We start from the raw sequence: 23,937 nt of genomic DNA, 5'->3' as shown, positions 1-23,937 counted from the left end.
TATCTTCATGTTTAAATAAATTTTAAAATATCCGATACTGATTTTCGAACTCTCGATTTTCAAATTTCATAAGTTCTTTACGAAGACTCAGTGCCTCACCACGCTCAGCTATCGTCGGTACATGTACAGCGGAGGAAAAATGCAATTCCCTCTGTACAGATCTGTGTGGATTATAATGGATCTAGGCAAGGGTGGACCAAGGTCCGGGCAATCCAGGCAGTTGCCAGGGGTTCCACAGTCAGGAGACGCCAAAATGAGCTCAAAAAGCAAATTTTATAACATGTACTGACTTTTTTGGTTTATATTCTTGTAAAGTAGCGTCAATTAGATACATCATATTTTTCCATTCCACTATCAAAGAAGACAATAGTACTAGAGGGTCTATATCGATAAATGGAAACATGGCATGCAGAAGAAAGTGGAGGGGGAGTTAGTACTTCTTATAGTGGGTCATGTTCTTTGTGAACTTTTACCAGGCAATGAGCTTTTCCCAGTTGGATTCAAGGTGGCGGAAAAAATGCAAAGCATTACTATGGAACTGAAAGCAGGTAGGTAGAGGTTTTCGTGGTCACGGAGTACGAATCCAATGATAAAACTGGAGAATGCAATATCACGGATCCAATATGACGGACAAAAATGGAGAAGTACAGAATGAACATACGGGTATCTAGACGAGCCTCATCTCCGTCTCGATTTGGAAAAGCACATCTCGGTGTCGAATTAGAGACCAGTCAGTCTTGGTGTCGGTACCATCCCTACTCATGAATGTGGACATTTTCATATATATGACTCACAAGTGTACACGGCATAATGTGAAGCCGCAAAGACACTTGTGGAAACATAATAATGTTTTAAACTCCAACGCGCACTTTTCACTGTCAATGTTCGGATCTTCAGATAACATCTGCAAGTAATCGCAAAGTACCCTACAGGCGCCATTCAAGCTAGATATTACAGATATAAAGTGTACTTGGTGCGAGTTTTTCAATGATATATAACACATGCCGATCCCCGTTTACAGTATCTCTTCGGGGACGGGGGATGGAATTGGTAGTAAAATAATTACTGTCTATGTTTGCAATCTATTCATATCATAAAACTTTCGTGTGCGCTACAAAACGTACCCTGTATTCCGTGCCTCAATTTTGGTATGACTGTATCCAAAACACGCTCCCTGTATATTGTAAAACATCACCCGCCCCTACTTGCCCCGTTATGCACTATAGGTAATGTTCTACTATATGTGTAAGAATTATGTATCGTCGTATGAGAACCAGAGGAACGTAACTCCAAGAATAGAATTTTTGTTTGCTTGGAATATGCACATAGTTTTGAATGCCCCACTTAGTGTCATGTGAATGTTATTAACCCTGACTTTGTCATCAATTGTATGCTATGCAATAATGTGTTTACCATCTTATATAAACAACATTTGTTTGAAAAAAATAACCTTTTCCCTCTCCCCTGTAAACCTACGAAAATGGAGTTACATTCCACTGGATCTCATACGACAATATGTTCGTTCTGTACATATTTTTTGCATATTTTGTCGGCCACATTGAATCCGTCATAATGCATTTTGCACTTTTACATTGAATTCGTATTCAGCGATCACAAAAGCCTCTACCTACCCGCTTTCAGTTCGATACCAGAGTTTGCATTTTGTCCGACATCTTGAATCCGCCATTTTGAATTTTACACTTTTGGTATTCGATTCATACATAACGACGTCGAATATATATCCAATTTCAGATCCATAGTTTTTTTTTTTTTTTTTTTTGGAATTTATATCTGCCATTTTGATTTGTAAATATTTGATGTCACATCCGTATTAAGCTACCGGTACCTTTTTAAATCTATATATACCACGACACAAAAGAATTACATCATTGCTTCCTGTTTTGCCCGCGTTTTCTGGTGTTTCGTAGCGTACACTGTTTTGATCTTCAAATGGTCGCCACTCCCCCTACAGGCCCCATTCAAGCGAGATATTTCATATGTGAATTGTACTCGGTGTTACCTTTCCGACGGTATATAAAACATGCAGATCTCCGCGTACAACTTCAAGCACTTCCCTTGTAAGTAATCTATGTAGGGATTACATAGTGAAATGATATGCCAATTTATATTTTTTCAATAGTATAAAATTTGAGTAATTGAAAAGGCTTAAAACATGGATTCAGTGGTAGAAATTTAGGTTGAAAGTTGTTTCCCTCTAAAGGCGAAGAGAGTTTTTTGTAGTGTTAATATGCATATAATTCCAAATAACTGCAATGTGATATGATTCCAGTATGAAAATAATGTACTGTTGTTTATAGTGCTAGGTCCTCCACCAGATGTCATCCTGTGATACTTCCGAAACAATTTTTATAGAGGTAGTTGGTGAGTACTTCAAATTATATGCCTGTAACCAAACTCCCTTTATAAACATTGTTGTGTTAGTATCGCAGGATTCTGAAACATGTATTTTTCGATAGGGCACATATTAGTTTCTAAGTGAAGTGTAGACCCGACTACGATAGGTTCCATAGTTTGGGTGTTATGGATCTTGAAATTTAATTTTTTTCTCAAGTTTTCAGTAGCCTAAAACTCCGAAAGGGAGCATTTGTGCACTCAGGTTGGTCTATACTTTTTGCCTTATTTTTGTATCGGGAATCATCTCCAAAACGTCATCAGTGTTGTTTTGAAACATCCTGTATTTTGTAATTACATGGAGAAATTCAAGAAATGATTGACTTTTTAATATACTGTGATGATTGATTCCACAAATCTAGTTCTTTGATTTATTTAAAGTAAAATAACCTACCAATTGTATACAAAATAAGATTTTTCTCTGTCCTTGTTTCATATTTATCGTGTCGTTGAGTTGATTTTTAGTTTAGCGTCCCGTTCAGCAGCGAGGCTATATGAGACGTGGGCCTACTGATTAATGTGGAATCCGAACCACATGAGCTCCCGCCGGGAATCGAACCCGGGTCTCCCACGCCAAAGGCGCGTACGCTAACCGCTTAGCCACGAAGGAGCTCTTATCGTGTCGTATCTACGTATCAATCGTGTTGTAATTTTGGACAAAAAAAGAAAAAGAAAAAAATAAACAAAAAGGAAAGAAAGAAATTCCTCCAACTGAACACACATCGCTTGAAACAGATGCTCTTCCGATCCCCTCGGGCTATTTCTAGCGCTAACGTCTCTAATGGGGCGTTTACACTTAGTCGATTTGCGTTCGGTTCAGTTGAATTGACGTCACTTTCAAATTAATCGACCGTGTAAACGGGACTTCAATTTAATCGCTTGTTGATCGAAGGCGACTAATCGACTGGCAACTGAATTGAAAGACGTTCTATTTTCTTCTGCTATAACACCGCAAATTGTACCAATTACTTTTTGCTTGGACATCTTTAAAATTGCCAGTCGATTTCGAATCGACCAGAGGAGAACGAGTCGACAAGCAGCATTCAATTTCGGTTGAAACAATTGAACACATCCAACGATCTGATTCGGCCTAGTTGCTTCGATTTAGTCGCAAATGCAACGAGTCGATTTAGCCGTGCGACTAAATCGACCAAGTGTAAACGCCCCATAACCTGTATCATTTCTTTAATGACAAATTAATGTTTAAAGTATCTTCTGAGAGGTTGGACAGCAGCAAACGTACACATGGATGATTGCACTGTTTTGTGAATAACAATATCCTTTGTTGAGCGTGAAATTGAGCATGGTTTTACGCACAAACTTACAAGTCCTATGTTTCGACTTAAGTCATGCTTACATTTTTCAAAACAAGTTAGCTCATGATCCTAGTTAGCAGAGCAAGTATCACAAGTAAAAAAGGGATTTTTGGCTCCATTTCCAACGCATATCTCATGGAACCAAGTGTGGCATTTTGTGCCTGCAACCCACTTTTCACCTTTTGTGTCTTGGGAATAGAGTTGTTCACAAACGGGACACTCCGTATCATAGTCACTGACAGTCTTGCTATCTGTTGAAAAAGATTTGCAACTGCAGTTATCATCTTCACCGTTATCATTGGTGCTGACCAAAGCACGCAATCTAACATTGCGCGACTTTTTCCTTGTTCGAATTGCAAAACTACTGAGGACTACCAATATCTACTGAGGATAAATTGGCAACTTGTCTTTTCCTTTTAAGACCATCAACTTTACTGATTTGTGTCGCCCAACTGTTCCGTCCACCGTTTCGTCCACTTTAAACAATTTATTTGGTGAAAAGTTTATTTTAGCTAACTCCGGTTCAAGCACAGAAAAAAATCTCATTTTCACGGGAAAATGCACGAACTCTTGAAGCCGAAATTGGTTGTAGTTTCCACATTGACAAGTTGGGATGTCGGCGAAGAAACAGTTTCAGCCATTTCTTCCCTGCAGCTCCTTCTCTTCAGAAAACGGGTGACTCAATCCATTCCTGCTGGACGCTAGACGCATAAGCTAGACGGATCATAAGCTAGACGCTTCAATCCTTCGCACTCAAACCATAAAATTTGTTCAACATTAACAAGCAATAGGACATTAACTTATCTTCCACTACTTTTGGCAATACTTTCCTTTCAATTCTAGCGTTCGCGCTGTTCTTGTCATTGTTCTTTACGTAATCCTTCAGTTTCGACCGAGGTACAGCAAATGCTCTCGATGCTTTTAAAAGTTCCATTTTCTTTTCTTTCACTGCAGAAATGGACTTCTTCATCGCTTCTCTATCCCATGTTTTTTCTTTTTGTTGTCATCTGAAGGAAAACGGGAATACATTGTGACTTAATTGTGTAAAGTTTCATTTCTCGCAAATTCTTACAATGGTGTAGAACGTGAAAAAGTGCTGATTTCATCCGACAACTCGATATTCAGGCTGCCGCAATAGTCGAACAGAAAGAGATAAAACTGTAATGTGCCGAAATAAAATGCACAGATTCCTTCTCTCGACCCCCATTGCAAAATAATACAAAAAGTTGCTTTCATCTTACATTTTATTATTGCTTATTTTGATACCAACGTACACTTATCACGTTCTACACAAACTGGCGTTGCATTTTTGCCCTATGCGAAATTAGTGTCCAAGTCGGCGAAATACGGGTCTCTTCTACATGGTAATGATCAACCTCCAAAGTGCGGCTTCACACTTCATTCCAGCCGAAGTATAACTGAATATTTTACTTCATTTAACACTAATTAGAAATATACATTTAAAATACAAAACAAACCTACCTTCAACTTCAGGTTTCACAAGAAGAGAGGTCCTCTGGAAAAACTTCAGACGACGAAAATAATTAGATTTGTCATTGTGTGTTTACCACGCATTCCACACTGTTGAATTTCTCACAAATTACGTGTAGGATTACTGTTTTCCGTGGCAGACACTCAGCAGAGTTGTCAAATCATAATACCTAAAATATCCTGATGGGCGAAATTACGCTACTGGGTGAAATTTGAGAACTTTCCTCTCTATATATTACTTGACGTAATCATAAATGCACGTTAGTTAATATTAATATTAAACTTGTTTTCTACGCTCAAATAGCATATTAAATCGAGATCTTGTACAGCCACCACCATAAGTATCTCCCTCCCTGAGTGCTCTAATTCCATTACTAGGAGTCAACATCATTTGCACTTTGCAAAACGCCAGGACACATGCAACCCAAATTACACGTAACTTTTCTCGGCACTAACAGCAGTTGGTAGCACTGAATCAGGTCTTTATGCAAGTAAAATTCAAGAGTAGGTAACTAACGAAACAGTTCTCCATTCTAAGATGAATCTCTTTGGTTCAGAGCGTGTTGTCCAATGAACACTATATTAATCTCAATATTGCTGTGTAGCTAATGCATTATTTCATTATATACTGTATGTTCAAAAAAATACTCACCATGCATGAATCAGAAGATACTTGAAAGTAGACGAAATTAACAAATCTAGAACAACTGCTGGAAATAAGTTTGTAAATCATTATCTCCATTGACAGGACTTCTCCAAGCCTCCTCGTTCCAACATCTTTTCTTTCTGGAGAGGAGATCTTGCTTGTCACACTGAGTGTGTATTGAATTTTAAATTGAAACATTTGAAACAGTTTGAACCTGGCGGGGATTTGAACATCAGTTTCCTGAATACAAGTTCAATGCACTTGCCTACCGCGTCACTTCATCTTCCACTCAAATCAATAGCTAGTTAAAATCGTTTCATGGGAAACTACACACAAAATAGTAATGAACGTATAAGGAGACATTCCTTATGAGAGTGTCACAATTATTTATATACTCAAAAGTTCCTTCTTTAATTTAAAAACAAGTTATATGATCCTTCGTCAATGAGGAAAATTGCACGAAACGTCCTTCAAGTTGAGGCCACCTCATCGTTTTTAACGATGGTCTTGATTTATATTACTATTCTTTCTCAACTTAACTTCTAATTTCCAAACAAGAAAAGACGGCAGACATTGTTTTCGCATTTTTTAATTGTATCAACACGTGTAGAAATAGAAAGTTCTATTTTATCTTCCGTAACTACTAGTTTATTTTTTATCTTCGTATGAGGAATTTGTGACGAAATGTGAAAGTAGGGGAGTCCTAATGCAACGACTCAAGTTCGAATCCCGTCATGGCACTATTTTTATTAGAAACTATTGTTTACCTTATTGGTATTGTAATTATGCTATTCCTTTATTATTATTATTATTATTATTATTATTATTATTATTATTATTATTATTATTATTATTATTATTATTATTATTAGTATTATTATTAACGATAATTTAAACTTTGTTTTCTTAAAAATAAATCACTTTATCAAAAATATTTCATATAAACAAATTGCTCAGGCTTGAACCTCGTTTGCTATGAAAACCTTATCTTATGTAGAGCCAAGTCTATTCCCCTTATGCGAACTCTAATGCTTTGATTCTAGTATCAGTACGAGTCTCTACATCTTAGTGTAAGAAAATTTCATGACTTGGTTGTTATGGAAAACTACAGTTGTTAAATCTTACGACCTATGATAATTTATACCTATTATATCAGTAGATATAGTCCTATACCTGCATTCATTTCACTTGTTATATACATAGATAATAGTTATTTAATAAATGGGAATATTCCACATAAATTGCAATATACTGCACTTGATTACCAAAATATATTACAATATCTGTTGTTGCAGCATCGTTCCTTTCCGAGCTCGAAATATGTTACCATTTATATTTTTTCCTGAAGTGATTCGGTATATTTTTGAGCGTTTCTTTCTAGCTACTATTTTCGTTTTCAGGATAAGATAGTTATCATGCTTAGAGAAAGTATTAAATCATATTCTGATAGTTCTGTTATCAGGTTGTCGGAAAAGTCGTGACGCATTTGACCCAAGGCATATATTAAATAAATTGAGTAATTAGTTCCTGGTTATTTAAAGTTTTCATTTTTAAGGAGGAAGATGTGTGACGTTTATATAGGGTATGATGTATATATAGGGTGTTTTAAAACAACACCAAGAACGTTTGGGAGGTGATTCCTCACACCAAGATAAGACAAAAAGAATAGACCAACCTGGGTGCACAAATGCTTCCTTTCGGAATTATAGGTTGCCAAAACATGAACTTTAAATGTCCATAGCTCCAAAACTATAGGACTTGCTGAACTCGGGTCAAGATTTTACTTAGGAACTAATATGTGGCCTATCCAAAAATACATGTTTCAGAATGCTAAGGTACTCACGCAACAAGAGTTATAGAGGGAGTTTGGCTGTGGGTTATAGAGTTTTTATAGAGGGAGTTGGGCTACGGGTACATAATTTGAAGTACTCATCAATTATCTCTATAAAAATTGTTTCGGGAGTTCCTCCGTGGCTAAGCGGTTAGCATACGCGCCTTTGGCGTGGGAGGCCCGGATTCGATTCCTGGTGGGAGCTCATGTGGTTCGGATTCCACGTTAATCAGTAGGTTCACGTCTCATATAGCCTCGCTGCTGAACGGGACGTTAAACTCAAAATCAACTCAAAAATGGTTTCGGAAGTACCGCAGGATTCTAAAACATGAATATTTGGATAATGCTCATATTAGTTCCTATATAAAGTCTTGACCCGACTTTGGTAGGTCCCACAGTTTTGGAGCTATGGATCTTTAAATTTCATTTTTCATGTTTTCGGCAGCCTATAACTCCGAAAGGAAGCATTTGTGCACCCAGGCTGATCTATACTTTTTGTCTTATCTTGATGTGAGAAATCACTTCCCAAATATTCTCGGTGTTGTTTTAAAACACCCTATATATGCATCATACCCTATATAAACGTCACACATCTTCCTCCTTAAAAATGAAAACTTTAAATAACCAGGAACTTATCATTCAATTTATTTAATATATGTCTTGCGTCAAATGCGTCACGACTTTTCCGACAACCTGATAAAAGAACTACCCCCAGACCCCCACGTTTGCTCAGCCTACGGCTTCGTACTTCTTAAACCCACAATTCAACGGGACTTCAAGTTTCTTTTCCTATTTCAACTATCTAAAACAATAAGATTTTGTGTCCCAAAAAACGCCCATTTAAATAACATGGAAATTTCTTCACTCCCCCTTTAGATCCCCTAAAACGAAAAATATTCACTTTCGGCAATTTTGCTGTAGGTTAGTACCGGAAGACTACAATCACGCCAAATTTCATCGTCCTAATCCTGCCGGAAGTACCTGAACATTTTGGGGTGTAGAAGACGTCCCATATAAATAGCAAGCAAAAGATTTTTCAGTTCCTTATAAAACCACTCTAAAAATGGAAATTTTTATTTTTGGTGATTTACTTTGGCAACGATAACGAAAACGTACAAGCATACCAAATTTCAAGTTTTTATTCCAATTCCAAGTACCTAAAATATGAGATTATAGGTCCACGAAACAGGTCCTTAAAATAACGGAGAATTTCATCGACCCCCTAAAACAATAAAAATATTCAATTTTTAGCAATTTTCCTGTCGGTTAGTCAGGAAAAGCTACAATCATGTCAAATTTAATCATTATAGACCTACAGGAAGTGCCCAAAATTTTGGGGTGTAAAAGGTGTCCCATATACAGTATATAGCATTGGCCCCATAAAACCACTCTAAATTTGGAAATTTTTATTTTTCGTGATTTTGTTAAACAATCCTATAGAAAACATACAAGCATACCGAATTTCGAATTTATATTCCAACTCCAAGTACCTAAAATGTGATATTACAGATTCAAAAAAAAAAGTTCATTTAAATGACATGGGGAATTTCTTCATCCGCCTTTAGACCCCCTGAAACAAAAGAACATTCGCTTTGGGCAATTTTTCTGTGAGTTAATCATGGAAAGCTACAACCATGGAAAATTTCAACTTTCCAGTCAATCGGAAATACACCTTTACTTTATGCCAGTCAGTTCATGTAGTTTTACATATAGTAGGAGAAGCCTTCGGCTAGCTGAGGGCTCCGTCCTCAGATCCCCGCATTTGCTCGCCCTTCGTCCTCGTAAATCTTAAACCCACAATTCTACGAAATTTCAAGTTTCTTTTTCTATTTCAACTATTTTAAAGGTAAAATTTTGTATCCCAAGAAAACGCCCATTTAAATAACACGGGAATTTCTTCATCCACCGTCTAGACCCTTAAAAGCTAAAAATATTCTCTTTTTTTACAATTTTCCTATGGGTTAGTCCCAAAAGCTCCCTCCCCCTCCTCCACATCATGCCAAATTTCATCATTCTAATCCTGCCGCAAGTGCCTAAACATTTTCGGGTGTAAAAGATGTCCCACATAAACAACATGGGAAAGATTTTTCTGTTCTCTATAAGACCACTATAAAGTTGGAAATTTTTATTTTTGGTGATTTTTTAAAGTAGCGCTAGTGAAAACGTACAAGCATGCCGAATTTCAAGTATATTTCAAGAGTCCGTTTCAAGGTCCTGAAAACACACGTTTATGTTTGTTTTATCGTAGGGGTTCGGGTTTCACGTCTTAATCAAGTAGCGTCGAAGTATCTCCAGCCAAACGGCTTATCTAGGTGGTTCTAAGTAGCTTCGCGTGTTTTCACGATGGTATGAAAAAAGGCCCATTATGGCTGGCCAACTAGCTCATCATGTAGATGTTGATCTTAAACAAATAAAAGATTTACAGTTCACTAAAACGGTTCGTAAGTTAGGAATGTCTGATGAGCAGGGCCGCCCACAGGGGGGATGTATGGCGCAAGCTGCGCCATTGAGAAAAATTTTGGGGGGGATTTTACTCTACTTTCGAACTAGCAATTTTATTGTCGGAATAGCATTAAAACACGATTTTGAGAAGCTAATTTTCAAAAATTTTCCGGGGTGAACCCCCGTACCCCGTGCTTCGATACTCGATGAATGAAGTACCGCGCAAATAGCCGTATGAAAGGAAAAGTTGGTTCGTTTTAAGAGAGAAGGGCCGCCCACAGGAGGGATGAATGGCGCAAGTTGTGCCATCGAGAAAAAAATTGGGGGGAATAAAAAATTGGGGAAGAATTTTACTCTAATGTCGAATAAGTAATTTTGCTGTCGTCAGAATAACATTGGAACACGATGCGATTTTTTTAAATCTCGAGAATGAATCCCCCTACTCCCTGCTTAGAAACTCTATGAATGAAGTACCGCGCAAGTTGCTATATGGAAGGATGGCGCCAAGTTCTGGTGAACAACAGTTACAAACACTCAAGGAATCACTTTCAAATTTAGATTTGAAACTTGCCTATGTTGTCTGTTGAAAATTATAAAGTAGTTTGACATAATTGTGAGCTAGTGGCAGTGTTGGGTAAGTTACTTGTAAAAATGTAACGCGTTATAAGTTACTTTACTTTCTTTTAAAATGTAACGCGTTACAAACAGTTGTATTTGAATACTAAAAAACTAGTTGATTGCCAACCTCGGTAGTCGTGAAGTCTAGGAGTCAAGGACATTGTTCACGAGCTTCTGAATTTGGGTTGAGGGTCTAGGTTGACTATTCGGGCTCGAGCCAAACACTGTTAAAAGTTATAGGGTATTGGCCAAATATCTCCAAAACTGCTCGGCCTGGGTTTAGAATTGTCAACGACTAGAGCAGCTCGGCTCACAGCTCATTCACTATCGACCCGAACCGAGAAGTGAGCCCGAGCCACCAGCTCATCCAACCGACTCGGCTAGAGCCCTCGGCTCAGTTGAGCCGAACCGAGCAAATGGGTCATCCCTACCAGGCAGCTCGAGCCGATGGTTCACTCCAAATGAGCCGGCTCGAGTCATCTTCTCAGTTAAGCCGAGCCGAGTTGAACTTGTTATAAAAAATCTCTTGTGGTCTCGCTATAGAGACGAGACGAGATGCAAGCAGTGTCTCCTCTCGTGAACAATACTAAAAGTATTCCATATTACTGTTTAGCTTACATTTCTCATGGTTTTCGTTTCCCAGAGTAATCAGACCATGATTTCATGACGACTTAAAACGAACAAGCCATTTATTAAACTCGACTGGACTCGAAACTTGGCGCGAAAACCTGAATCGGCTCGGAACTCGACTCAAGGATATTACCCTTGACTTGACTCGAAACTCGACTTGAATTCGAGTTGAGTCGAGTTTTAGCTTGATTCGTGCTTATCCCTATGCGTTAGAAAAAATGGTTGCTTATTTTTATTCTGCTAAACTAATTATATAATAATAACAATGTTGTTATGTAAAATTAAAAATACAGAATATAGAGAAACATTACACTACTCTATAACCAACGGGACTCTAGGATAAGAAAACTGATCTGAAAGAACTCCAATATTACATACCATCAGCAAACTATTTTCTAGTAATAAAGTAGACCTGCTCATCAGAACACAGTTTATTCATATTAACCCCTTACTGTAAATCGTTAATTATGGCACCCTAGTTGTTGATAATTATTTTCCGTCAGGGCACTTCAGACACTTTACTTTTAAATTCTGTCCACCATCATCCTTAGCTCTTAAGAAAAAATTATTCTTTCAAATGTTCGAACGGCAAAATATTTTCGTTCTCCATCTTTACAAAAACAACACCAATCAAATAAAATAAACTACCGGTATCATTGCACTCCTAGTTCACTCACTGAATGAATTGTTTTGGAGCTGTCAAAATCTACGACAAAATCTTCCAGGTGCTTGCAATCAGTACACGTGATTTTCCTAAGGCTGTCCTCATCTTCAAAAAACAGCAAGTGGCACTACGAACTTATCTGTTTCTCTGTGTGTCTGTGACTGTCGGTCACTGACATACATAGTTCATGCTCGATTGCTTCATTCTGAGAAATTCACTTACAGGAAAGAAACATTTGTTTCCGAAAAAAATACATATATTGTAGTTACTCATCCGAAATGTAACGCGTTACTTGCGTTACGTTACTTCCCAACACTGGCTAGTGGTAACCATACAGACAACAGCCAAGTTTCAAATCTAAATTTGAAGTGAGCCAGTGAGTATTTGTAACTGTTGTCCACCAGAACTTGGCGCCTATTTTTGTGATTTCAATTCTTTTTAAGGCCACTCGTACTTGGCTCTTTTACAGGAATGTTTTTTGTTGGATATCACTTCTTTTTGTAGGCTAATTTCGAGGATAACATTTTCTTTTGGTATCAAACTCAATAACTTGTAACTTGCGTCTTACTTTTCATGTACAGCGGGGGACACTTCTAAATGGTACAGCCATATGGAGATTTACGGGTAAGGTGTACCATTTAGAAGTGTCCCCCGCTGTACAAGGGAATTATATCAATATTTTGTAAAGAAAAAAAATACTACTAATTGTAAAAAAAAAGAATACCTGTGCCATACACAGTGTGGAGAAGCTTTTATACCCTTCAATATCCTTATAGAACATATTTAGTATTGTACACTACCAAGACTACTAATAAAAGTAATGCAATTTTTATAATTACTACTGCCCCTACTACTACTACAAGCATTCTATAATACTACTACAGGAAATAAAAACAACAAAAATAACAATTACTAGTACTATAAAAACTACTGCTATACTGGGCAATTGTTTTTAGAGGACTTGAGTTTTGAGGAGGGAAGAGATTATTAGTTTTGGGGGGAGTGCGCCATCAGCTTTGGGGGGGATGGGCACCCCTTTTGATGAGATAAAGCTTGATTAAACTTCATTTCGAGCAATATCAATATCTCGATCCGGTTATGGCAAACGATTCATCATCTCAAAAGCTTCGTCCCGAATTTTACTCCAAGATAATTTAAATTTTAAAATCTGTAAACGGCTATAATTATGCCTTATGAAATGAGTTATGACCAAACAGATCATTGCCATTTTTTGTTTTAATTTTATGAGGGTTTTCTCCTCATATATAATGGTGAACTTTATGACTATAACACTTGAATATAGAATTGTTATTGACGAAATGTTACCTTTGCCCAAAAATTGGTTAATCCCTACCTCGAACTTCCAGTTCGAGCTTGGAATCTATTAATTTTACAGTTTGAAATTTAAGATTATAAATGTAGTCAAAAACACTCATTTGTTGAAAACCGTTTATTTCTAAGATGTAATCTGATTAAACGATCACTTTCAAACCTATGCTTAAAATGTTTCAAAAAGTTTGTTTCAAAATTTCGGATTGAATTTTTTGTCCGAAATTTTGTTTAAACTTCCAGTTCGAAAATTTTCACTTAAAACAGAGAATATTAGTTTTCATACATTTGTTTAACAGAAAAGACTTTTGTAAGGCTGTCTACAAAGTATGTCAAAAAGACGCCATAACCAATGCATTTGGTATTAGGTTTGATGAGATCGGGATATCATCTTCAAAAAGGTGGGAAAGTTGATCTATGAAAGACTTGTGCGATTTAACAAAACATCTGTGAATGATTTTTATATTCTACTAGAGAATATACTTGATGCTTTGAACTTACGTGACACTAACCAGCCCGTTTAAATAGCATCAAAAACTACTGCAACTAACGTACAATAACTTTAAAAAAAAAAACGCAGACAGTAAACGAGAATGTAATAAGCACACAAGAGAAAAGAGGCAAAACCGTGAGTATGCTTGCCTTACTAATGTATCGGGTTAAAATTGGATTCCCCCAACGGAAAGAAATAATTTGATGATGATCTTTCTACAGGTAACACTTACGCAATGATGCCGTTACTGTGGTCCAAGTGATTTTTCAAAGCAAGAGCAACCCTCAGCAATACCTACAGACAAACGATTATCTCCAATCACCCAGTGACCATTCTGTTCACGGAGCTGCTGCCGACACCTAAAAGAACGAAGATCTGTCTGTCCTCGTTCTTTAAATGCCAAGGGAGTATTGGTAAAATACGCCAAGTATGCAATAGCTGGCTATTCCATTTTTCCCAGCACCTAGAAGCGCAAATCGTCAACAAAGAAGAATGAAAGAGGCTTAATTTGGCTGCATTTGGGACTATGGCTGTATTACTACGACCTCAGGAGTCCTAACAATTGCATTCAGCGGACTGAATGCAAATCATGGTTTCACAGAAGTTGTAATACAGGTTCTTAAATGTTGGTTTATGCACATTATGTGATGCAATGTCATCTGAGTATGACGAATAGTGCTGCATGTGACAGAGTTATATTCCAATGTTTGCAACGGAATACAATCTCAGCCACGTATTTTCAATTACGCATAATATCGAAGCGGATTACATATTGCCAAGAACAGTGTTTAATTGTAATTAGAAAATATAATTATTTAAGACAATAACACCCTTTTCCCTGTAGGTCTGAATGTACTAGCGTAATTTTCCGACACGTCTTGTTATAACCCCACCTTTTTGTATTCACTCAAATTGTTGGTGCACTGTTGTCCTTGTGTGTACGTAGTGCTTCTGTTTCATAATTGCAGGGGTGTAGCCAGCAGGTTTGTGTAGGGGGGGGCGTCGTTTTTAGGGGGGGGCAGCTATAATGTACAAAGCCAAAAAAAAGTGTTGCTCTGCTAGTGTTTTTGAGGCCTGAAAGAAAGGAAAATTTTGGTTTTCTTCAGGAAAACTAAAGACGCTATTTTAGATTATTATTATTATTATTATTATTATTATTATTATTATTATTATTATTATTATTATTATTATTATTATTATTATTATTATTATCCATAAATTATATTCAAGATAGTTTTTATTATGCTTAACCAAGAATTACTGCCCGGGACCAAACCCTATACTTTTGTGCATAACTGTAAAGGTAACCAAGAAAGTTCTGTCCCTTTTTGTGGAAGTCTGTGTTCAATTGGACCTCACACCGTGAGTTGAATGCGAGTGGAGATAAGGCGAACGTCAGTTGTTGGTGTGGGTATATCCAACATACTACCTGGTTGTGACAATTCAGACACACCGTGAACTTGCGTAAAGGCAGAGGGAACATGAAACATCCACAGAGCGTCATAAGAGCATGTATGCTGAACGAGTTCAAATGGAGGTCAAACGCCGTTGTAGCGGGACAGAAGATATGCCAGGCCTTTGGTGAGGGTGTCGTGACGACGCGGACATTGCAGCGATGGTTTAACAAGTTTAAGGACGATGACGAAACACCCGAAAACATCACGTGCCGGAAGACAAACACATGTACAAAGAGAAACTGGGACTGCAACTCAATGTGTGGAGAAACCATTCGGCAGCACATCCATCAACTTGTGAAGCAGTACAAGTTGGGTAAATGGGTCTCACATATTTTGACTCCAGGCCAGAAGGAAACGCGGCAGTTGCCTGTGTTTGTTTACTGTTTCGGAGCCATTTCTGGACAGGGCGTTGACATGTGATAAAAAGTGTGTCCTATACGAAGCTCCACGGCGCCGTCATCATTGGTTAGCATCCCATGAACCGATTTCAAAACAGCCGAAACCAGCACTGTACCAGAATAAGGTCCTTCTGTGTGTTTGGTGCATCGTGCATCGGGAACTGCTACCAGCTGGTCAGAGTATCAATGCAACTGTGTAGTGTCAGCAGTTGAGCTGTGCTCAACAAAAACTCAAAACTCTGGAGCCATCGCTTCTGAATTGCAAATGGGTCCTCGTTTACGGGACAACGCTAAGTCCCACATGGTTAAGATGACTCAGGACACCATTTTCCGCCTTGGATGGGAAACAATATTGCAACCACTATATTCCCCTGGTATTGCACCGTCCGATTATCACCTGTTCCATTCTTTGAACAATCACCTTAGAGGACGCCAGTTCAAATCCCTAGTAAAAGTCCAAAATGCACCTGATACTTTCTTCGTTTCACGGCCCACCAAGTTCTACCGCGATGGATTCCGTGGCCTTCCAGAACGTTTTCAGAAGGTTGTCGATGCTGATGGGGACTATTTTTGATCTTCCAGGTTAGGTGACATATCAATGTTCGAAGGTGGTGGGTGAAAAAGCAACAAAACTTTTCTTGGTTACCTTTAAATTTAAGACCTTGTATACAGAACCTATCTACACAAGATTGATTTTCTTTGAAATTTCACTTAATTTCTTTACGGTTTCCTGACAAAAATATTTATTATTCGTGACTAAAAAAAATTAAAAAAAATTATTTTATTACACTGAGTAGAAATAAAAGAGAGAGGGAATGAAATCCAAATTGAATAAAAGCATTGTTTCTCGCCAAATTTTCCATCTTCTATGTCTTTTAAAACACTTGTTAAAGCATATAAAAATATACTTGTTAAAGCATATAAATTGCAGTAAATTGTGTAATCTGCTGTCACAAAAAAAAGTATCCTATTTTTCGATTGGTATAAGGAAGAGATACTATACTATTTTTCGATCGGTATGGAAAAAAACAATATTTCTCCTTACTATTTTACCATAAATTATTAATTGTCAATAAAATTTGTTACTTTTAAATGAATGAAGCGAGATAATTTTACTATGATGTTTTAAAAGCTGGTCATTTGGGGGGGCCAGGAAACCATTTGGGGGGCCCGGCCCCGATGGGCCCCCCCTTGGCTACACCCCTGCATAATTGCATTATAGCTAATGGTTCACTCTCTTGTTTATATAAATTTTACGGATCCAGAAATAAAACCATCTGAGTACCACAGCAATACGTTGAAATAGTGGTGTTATTTGCAGAGGTTACCTTAAATCTGAAACTAATCTATAGCCGTTTTTCTAGCCTCTAGGAATAATAATAATAATAATAATAATAATAATAATAATAATAATAATAATAATAATAATAATAATAATAATAATAATAATAATAATAATAATAATAATAATAATAATAATAATAAATTTACACGAACGCTGTTTCTTTCTTGTTGCTTTTCATTGAGATGTCTATTTCATTCTGTCATGCTACCTCCAGACACACGAAGAACATCCCAACTTCAGTTAAAATTCAAGGATTTCAGGGGCGGGTCTAGAAGGTAAACACTGAGGAGGGGCAGCCAGAACCCAGACTATGATAGGTATATCATGAGTTTACTATAACTTTAAAAATATGTAACTAATAGCTTAAATTTTATCTCACTCAAAAAATTGGGGGAGGGCTAGGCTCCCCGCACCCGGGCTAGAGCCGAAACTGACAGATTTTAAAACTTGTTTTATATCTTTCCTGACTTCTGCCTTTTCTAAATCTATATATGTTTCGCGCCATTCCGCTTAAGACAATTACCGTCATTCCACTCGCTATATTTTATTTACGGTATCATTCAGAGATTATCCTAAAATTCGTATAAAAGACTCACTGGAAAGACTTCTATTAATCTGTCTATCATTCATTCGTAGCTGTTACCTACGCTTCTTCATCTCGTATTTTCTTAAGAGGATTAAAGTGAATTAAAATAAATCATCTTTTACGAATATCTAAAGTGTATTTTTTCTTGTGTAGCACACAATGACGCATTCTGGTCTGGAGAGACAACTAAAAGTTATGCAGGGGCCTACCTTCTAACCCCTTCTTGGTTGCGGGCCTGATTGTAAATATATAATGTTGTGCATTTGGAAAAGAATGTTTATTGCATTATAGTTGCGAAATCATCTATAAAAATAAACTTTCGGATATAACGTATTTCAAGGGTACACATTTTATCATCTCTTTCAATCTTCAATAAGAGAGCAAAAAGTCTTCCCTTGCTCATCCAACCGAGAAATGTCTTTGGAAGTAATCAGATAAGAAATTTTGCAGGTGTCCACCCAGCCGTGGACTCAACACCTCTCGTTATCTTTCGATCAGCTTTTTCTTCAAGGAAGTGATTCATTGTCACGCATTAAAAATAACAGGAAATCACTAACTAGTTCATGTTTAAAATACTGATTTCATTTCACAGGTAGGGAGGTATATGAAGACACAATTATATATAAATCTCCAAAATTGAATTATAAATTAGATATTTAAAACAAAAAATCTGTGCATTGAGATTTATATAAAATTCGTTTATATGAGTTTTAAACTCGTAAGCAACAAAAGCTCAAGTTGCTATTTCGATTCTAATTGTCTAATATATATGATACATACATATTCCTTTTTTTGATATGCGAGACGGGACATAAGTGGATCTGAACCACTACTCAAGTTTGTGTTTCCCCGGTTAACACAGTTCTATAATTATATCCGGAGGAATTGGTGCGAACATAAATAATCATACAAAATCAAATTCGTCGTAACGGGGAACAAACGCATCAATAATTATTTGCCCATTAACTCTACAATCAATTAGTAAATCAAAAATCATGTTATATGAGTATATGGTAGATTTTTCTTACTACGGTTTCTCGCTTCCAAGAGATGGCTTAGGGGAGCATTTACATCCGTTTGAATATACGTATATACTTTGAATTTTCATTATCTAAATGTAAGTTTAGAGACCAGATTCAAATAAATGCAATACCTATTAAAAAAAACCGAGTTAGAGAATAAGAATATAAATAGATTGTTCAAATGGAAACATAGAACAGATCATGGGCGTCTCTGGCGGGGGGACGGGGGGACGCGTTCCCCCAATATTTTGAAGTGACACAATCTAAAATTCCACTGAGATATTAGCAGTTAGATCATTTCCTTTGATGTCCCCCCCAAATTTTACATGCCAGAGACGCCAATGGAACAGATTACTAGAATACTTTACGATTTATGAAATTTAGAAAAGGAGATGCTAGATGACAAAAATTACAATATTTGAATGTGTTTCAAGTACCAGAAGTAGGCTAAAAAACAAGCGAATGTATCCCAACCTTCCTCTCACGAATTAAACACTAAACTTTAGAATGTTTAAAGCTTTGAATTAAAAAAGTAAAAGGAAAGAAACTTTTGGATGTAATAGTACGCAAGAGATCAAAGATAACCACATGTTGTACTAATATATCTAATTATTTCTTGGAGGCAGTTAGTGAGGCCAGTGAGACCATAGGGGTTAAAACCTAGGATCATGTGTCTCTAATGGTGTCTTCTTGTTTGATCAATTTTCTTGTCGCCTGCTGACTTAACTACCAGTTTACACTATGATTTTTATTTCATTTTAGACGGCGAAATGGTGTATGTCCATTTTACTGACGCTCACTCAGCAAAGCATATTTAGTCTGATGGAATTTTTAACAGAGATTTATTAAGAAGATTCATTTCTCAGAGTAAACAACAGCACCCACAGCCATCTGTAACAATATATGTAGTGATGTGAGGTGGAAAATTTTCAGCTTTATTTTCCCGAAAATTTTCCGTTCTAAAAAAAATATCAGTAATCAAGTAACAATTCCTCAGCAATCATAAAATTGGTTGAATTCATGTACAGAAATGTAAAAAAGCGAAAGATCGTTTAAAGAATCTGAAAATTTGCATGGCTCACACAATTTTCAGTAGTATGTAGGAACAAGTTAAACAATTTTTCATGAATCGAAATATTTTCTGTCTTATATGGAAAACTTGAAGAACTTTTTATGAGTCGGAAAATTTTCATCATTTTGAAGCAAAAAGTAAAACAACTTTTTGTGAATCGGAAAGTTTTATTGCTCTGTAGAAACAAATGTAAGGAATTTTCATGAATCGGAAAATTTTCATCACGATGTAGAAACAAGTGGAAAAAACTTTTCATAAGCCAGAGAATTTTGGATATTATATATAGTGATGTTAGTTGGAAAATTTTCCACTATAACTGCACATTCAGCTACAAAACTGAATTTCTGTAGAGGAAAGTTAGTCAGCAACCAATTATAATTTTCCAATTAGCTTTCGGGAACCAGAAAATTTTCTAATATTTCAAGTTGGGAAGTAAACTTTTACACAGTCTTTCTCTCTCTCTCTTCATCTGCGACCTCCTTCGTTGCAAAGCGGTTAGCATACGCGCCTTTGGCATGGGAGACCTGGCTTCGATTCCCAGCGGGAGCTCATGTAGTTCGGATTTCACGTTAATCAGTTGGTCCCTTGGTCCAGTCTTATCTAGTCTCGCTGGTGAAAGGGACGTTAAACTCAAAACCAATTCTGGGGGCGCGGTGGCTCAGTGGTAGAGCGTTCACCTCCGGTGCCTGGGGTCCCTGGTTCGATCCCAGCTCGCGCCGTGTGGACTTTGTGGTGGACAAACACCGTGCTCGTGGGTTTTCTCGGGGTTCTTCCGTTTCCTCCCACTTTCTTAATTTCACTCCTCTCATCATCACCGTCTCTTTTAGCCTAACCGACATAACCGTGGGACGTAAAACTTAAAGATTTCATTTCATTTTTTCAAAACCAACTCAATTCAACTCCTCTCTCTCTTTCTCTCTCTCTCTCTCTCTCTCTCTCTCTCTCTCTCTGTGTGTGTGTATGCAAAGAGCAGAGAACATGAGTTTGTAGAGTGCAAATATCCCATTCTATTAATTAAAATTTCAATTTATTAAAAGTCATGAATATTTTCCGATTCATAAAAACATCCTCCACTTATTCCTACATCGTTGTTTAGCCGTAGAATTTATTGGTAATAAATATTGTCTTAAAAAGTTTCATGAAATGAAAATCTAACGATTCTTCATTTCAAGAATGTTTCAAAAACTTCAATGCGTTCTTCCCTCAGAATCCACCTTTGATCTTACATTATTAGATTTCGTCAGTTTAATACGCATAAGACGGTTTTCTCATAGCTTTACTACTTTTATAGATTTACACTCTGCAACATTTAGAAATAAGTAGATATAAGAGAGAGAGAGAGAGAGAGAGAGAGAAAGAGAAACACTATGTAAATTTTTACTTCCCAACTTGAAATATTAGAAAATTTTCTGGTTCCCGAAATCTAATTGGAAAATTATAATTTGTTGCTGTCTAAGTTTCCTCTACAGGAATTGTATGTCTCAATGTGCAGTTAAATATAGTGGAAAATTTTCCACCTAACATCACTATATATAATATCCAAAATTCTCTGGCTTATGAAAATTGTTTTCACTTGTTTCTACATCGTGATGAAAATTTTCCGATTCATGAAAATTCCTTAAATTTGCTTCTACAGAGCAATAAAACTTTCCGATTCACAAAAAGTTGTTTTACTTTTTGCTTCAAAATGATGAAAATTTTCCGACTAAAAATTTCTTCAATTTTTTCATACAAGACACAAAATATTTCGATTTATGAAACATTGTTTCACTTGTTCCTACATAGTACTGAAAAGTGTGTGAGCCATGAAAATTTTCAGATTCTTTAAACGATCTTTCCATTTTTAACATTTCTATACATAAATTCAATCAATTTTATGAATACTGAGGAATTGTTACTTGATCACTGATATTTGTTAAGAACGGAAAATTTTCCGGAAAAATATAGAAGAAAATTTTCCACCTCACATCACGGCTAAACAACGATGTAGGAATAAGTGGAGTATGTTTTTATGAATCGGAAAATTTTCCGTTTCAAAATACCGGGCAAATGCTAGGTTAGTACCTTGATCTAAGGCTCTGGAAACCTTCCTTTCATTCCTTTTCCAATGTTGTTTTCATCTGTTGATTACTACAGTGTAAAGTGGCCTCTGAGGATGTATCTGATAGCTTATAGTAAATAAACAATAACGACATAATATATCTTTACGAAACGTGTGGGTTAATTTAACTACGGCCTTACAGTCCCAACAGATAGCTCAAGTTTTAATATCAATTTCCTGACTTTTAAATACTATTTTTATATTGTTTTAGCTTCCAATTGTCTCATGTGTGTTCCCACCGAGAATTGAACCTGAGATCACATGAACAAATGCAAATATGTTAAATATTTTTGAACACTTTAATATACAAAACACAAAACGCTTCAATGATACGATGCATGAATATGTTTTGGTTACGTCCTGCCATGTATGATAAAAGAAACCTCAGGGTGAAGAAAAATAACAGAAATCTCTTTTATATTTACTCCTTCAACAAACTCCCAACCTCAGAAGGGCAAGCCATAAAGTACGTGATAAAGTCACACAACGAACACTTTTTTTAATGCTAATAATACTACATAACCATATCGCTTTCCTGAAATTCTCGTGTGTATGTTTAAAAATTTACTGTTGTTCCTTGATTCCTTGAAACGCTGAACCGATTTCCAAAAACCGTTCGTCCCTATATATTACCGTTTTTATGGTACGGCTATCAACGTTAAAATTTGAAATTGTTGATTTTAACACTCCTTGTTTCAATAGAAGGTTAACGGAGTAGATAGCATGTATTGTTGGGACGTTTAATCGATTCCAGGAAAACATTTCTCGGTATCTCTCGCCGTTTTTGCTTAATGGAAATCAATAATGAAACCAGAGGTACTAGTAAATTTCAAAAATGTTCGGTTTTAGAAGAATGTTAAGAGTAGAGATGATATATTTTATTGAGAATTTGATTCAATTCTAAAAATACAGTTTCTAGCTATGCATTATCGTTTTTTGTTCTATGTCAATCAACGTAAAGCCCTAACTTGAACGTCCATATATGTCTACACTTTTATAAACTATTCCCAATGATCAGCAATAAGAAATTCAAAGCAAGAATATTTATTTGAAACATATACTAGACAACTTTAATTGAAATAGCAGTGAAGTTTGGAGATTCATATACCTATATAATTGTGTCTTTATGTACCTCACTACCTGTGAAATAGAATCAGTATTTTAAAAATGAACTAGTTAGTGATTTCCTGTTATTTTTAATGCGTGACAAGGAATCACTTCCTTGGAGAATGTTTACAGTGATCTTAGAAGAAAAACGCTGATCGAAAGATAACAAGAAGTATTGGGTCCACGGCTGGCAAAATTTCTTATCTGATTGCTTCCAACGACATTCCTCGGTTGGATGAGCACAAGGAAGACTTTTGCTTTCTTATTGAAGATTGAAAGAGATGATAAAATGTGTACCCTTGAAATGCGATATATCCAAACTTTCTTTAAAATAAACTACCTTTGTTATAACTGAATCTATAATGTACTTCACTGAATGAATGTCGTGAAATATTTTACTAAGAGAGTGTCCCCTTAAGAGGAGGTCTGGAAAGCACTAGTCTAAAAGTGTATCAGCGTAACACATTAAAATATTTCATTTCATTCCAATTAACTTTTTTAAAAATAAAAGATATAATTAATCTTACTTGGAACCAGCAACATAACTCCTCTTGTGTCAGCCTGCCAGGCTCCTTTTCTCAAAATAATATCTTTGAAATCACATCACTTCACTCGCTACGCTGCTAATAAACAGTACACTGAAAGCAAGCTTGTGCGAAAATCACTACTACAGCAACGACTCCCGCGCAATACCTAGTCATCTTGTTATGACCTTGGCAGTATTGTTTCATCCATAATATCGCTAACTGAAAGAGTGTAAACTTTTAAAAGTGGCATTTTATAGCAGTTCCACGAACTCCAATCACTTGCTTATCATGAAGGAATTATTAACCCAACATTAATAGGAAGAAACAGTACACAAAGCACGAAATAACTCGTTGAACGTGTTTCCAATCAAAACACATTAATAATCTTCTATCACGCTGGTATTTGAATGATTCAAGTTTATTTCACAGAAATTTATTTCGCTTTTTTTT

General features: G+C 36.4%; 1 protein-coding gene across 1 annotated transcript in view; it reads right to left on the bottom strand.

Moving 5' to 3' along the window:
• LOC145695190 (leukocyte elastase inhibitor-like) overlaps window positions 1–23,640 on the bottom strand; it is a 135,418-nt gene extending 111,778 nt beyond the window's left edge. Inside the window, exon 1 of the mRNA XM_081772159.1 lies at window positions 23,488–23,640. Within this exon, the coding sequence (XP_081628285.1) occupies window positions 23,488–23,503 (16 nt within the window). The 5' untranslated portion in view covers window positions 23,504–23,640. The remainder of the gene's footprint in view (window positions 1–23,487) is intronic.
• Between the last annotated feature and the right edge of the window lie 297 nt (window positions 23,641–23,937).

Source organism: Thermobia domestica, chromosome 9 (assembly GCF_964235325.1).
Source record: "Thermobia domestica chromosome 9, izTheDome1.hap1.1, whole genome shotgun sequence".
Lineage (NCBI taxonomy): Eukaryota > Metazoa > Arthropoda > Insecta > Zygentoma > Lepismatidae > Thermobia > Thermobia domestica.
Note: the sequence above shows the minus strand (reverse complement) of the source record. Positions and strands in the feature narration are given on the sequence as shown.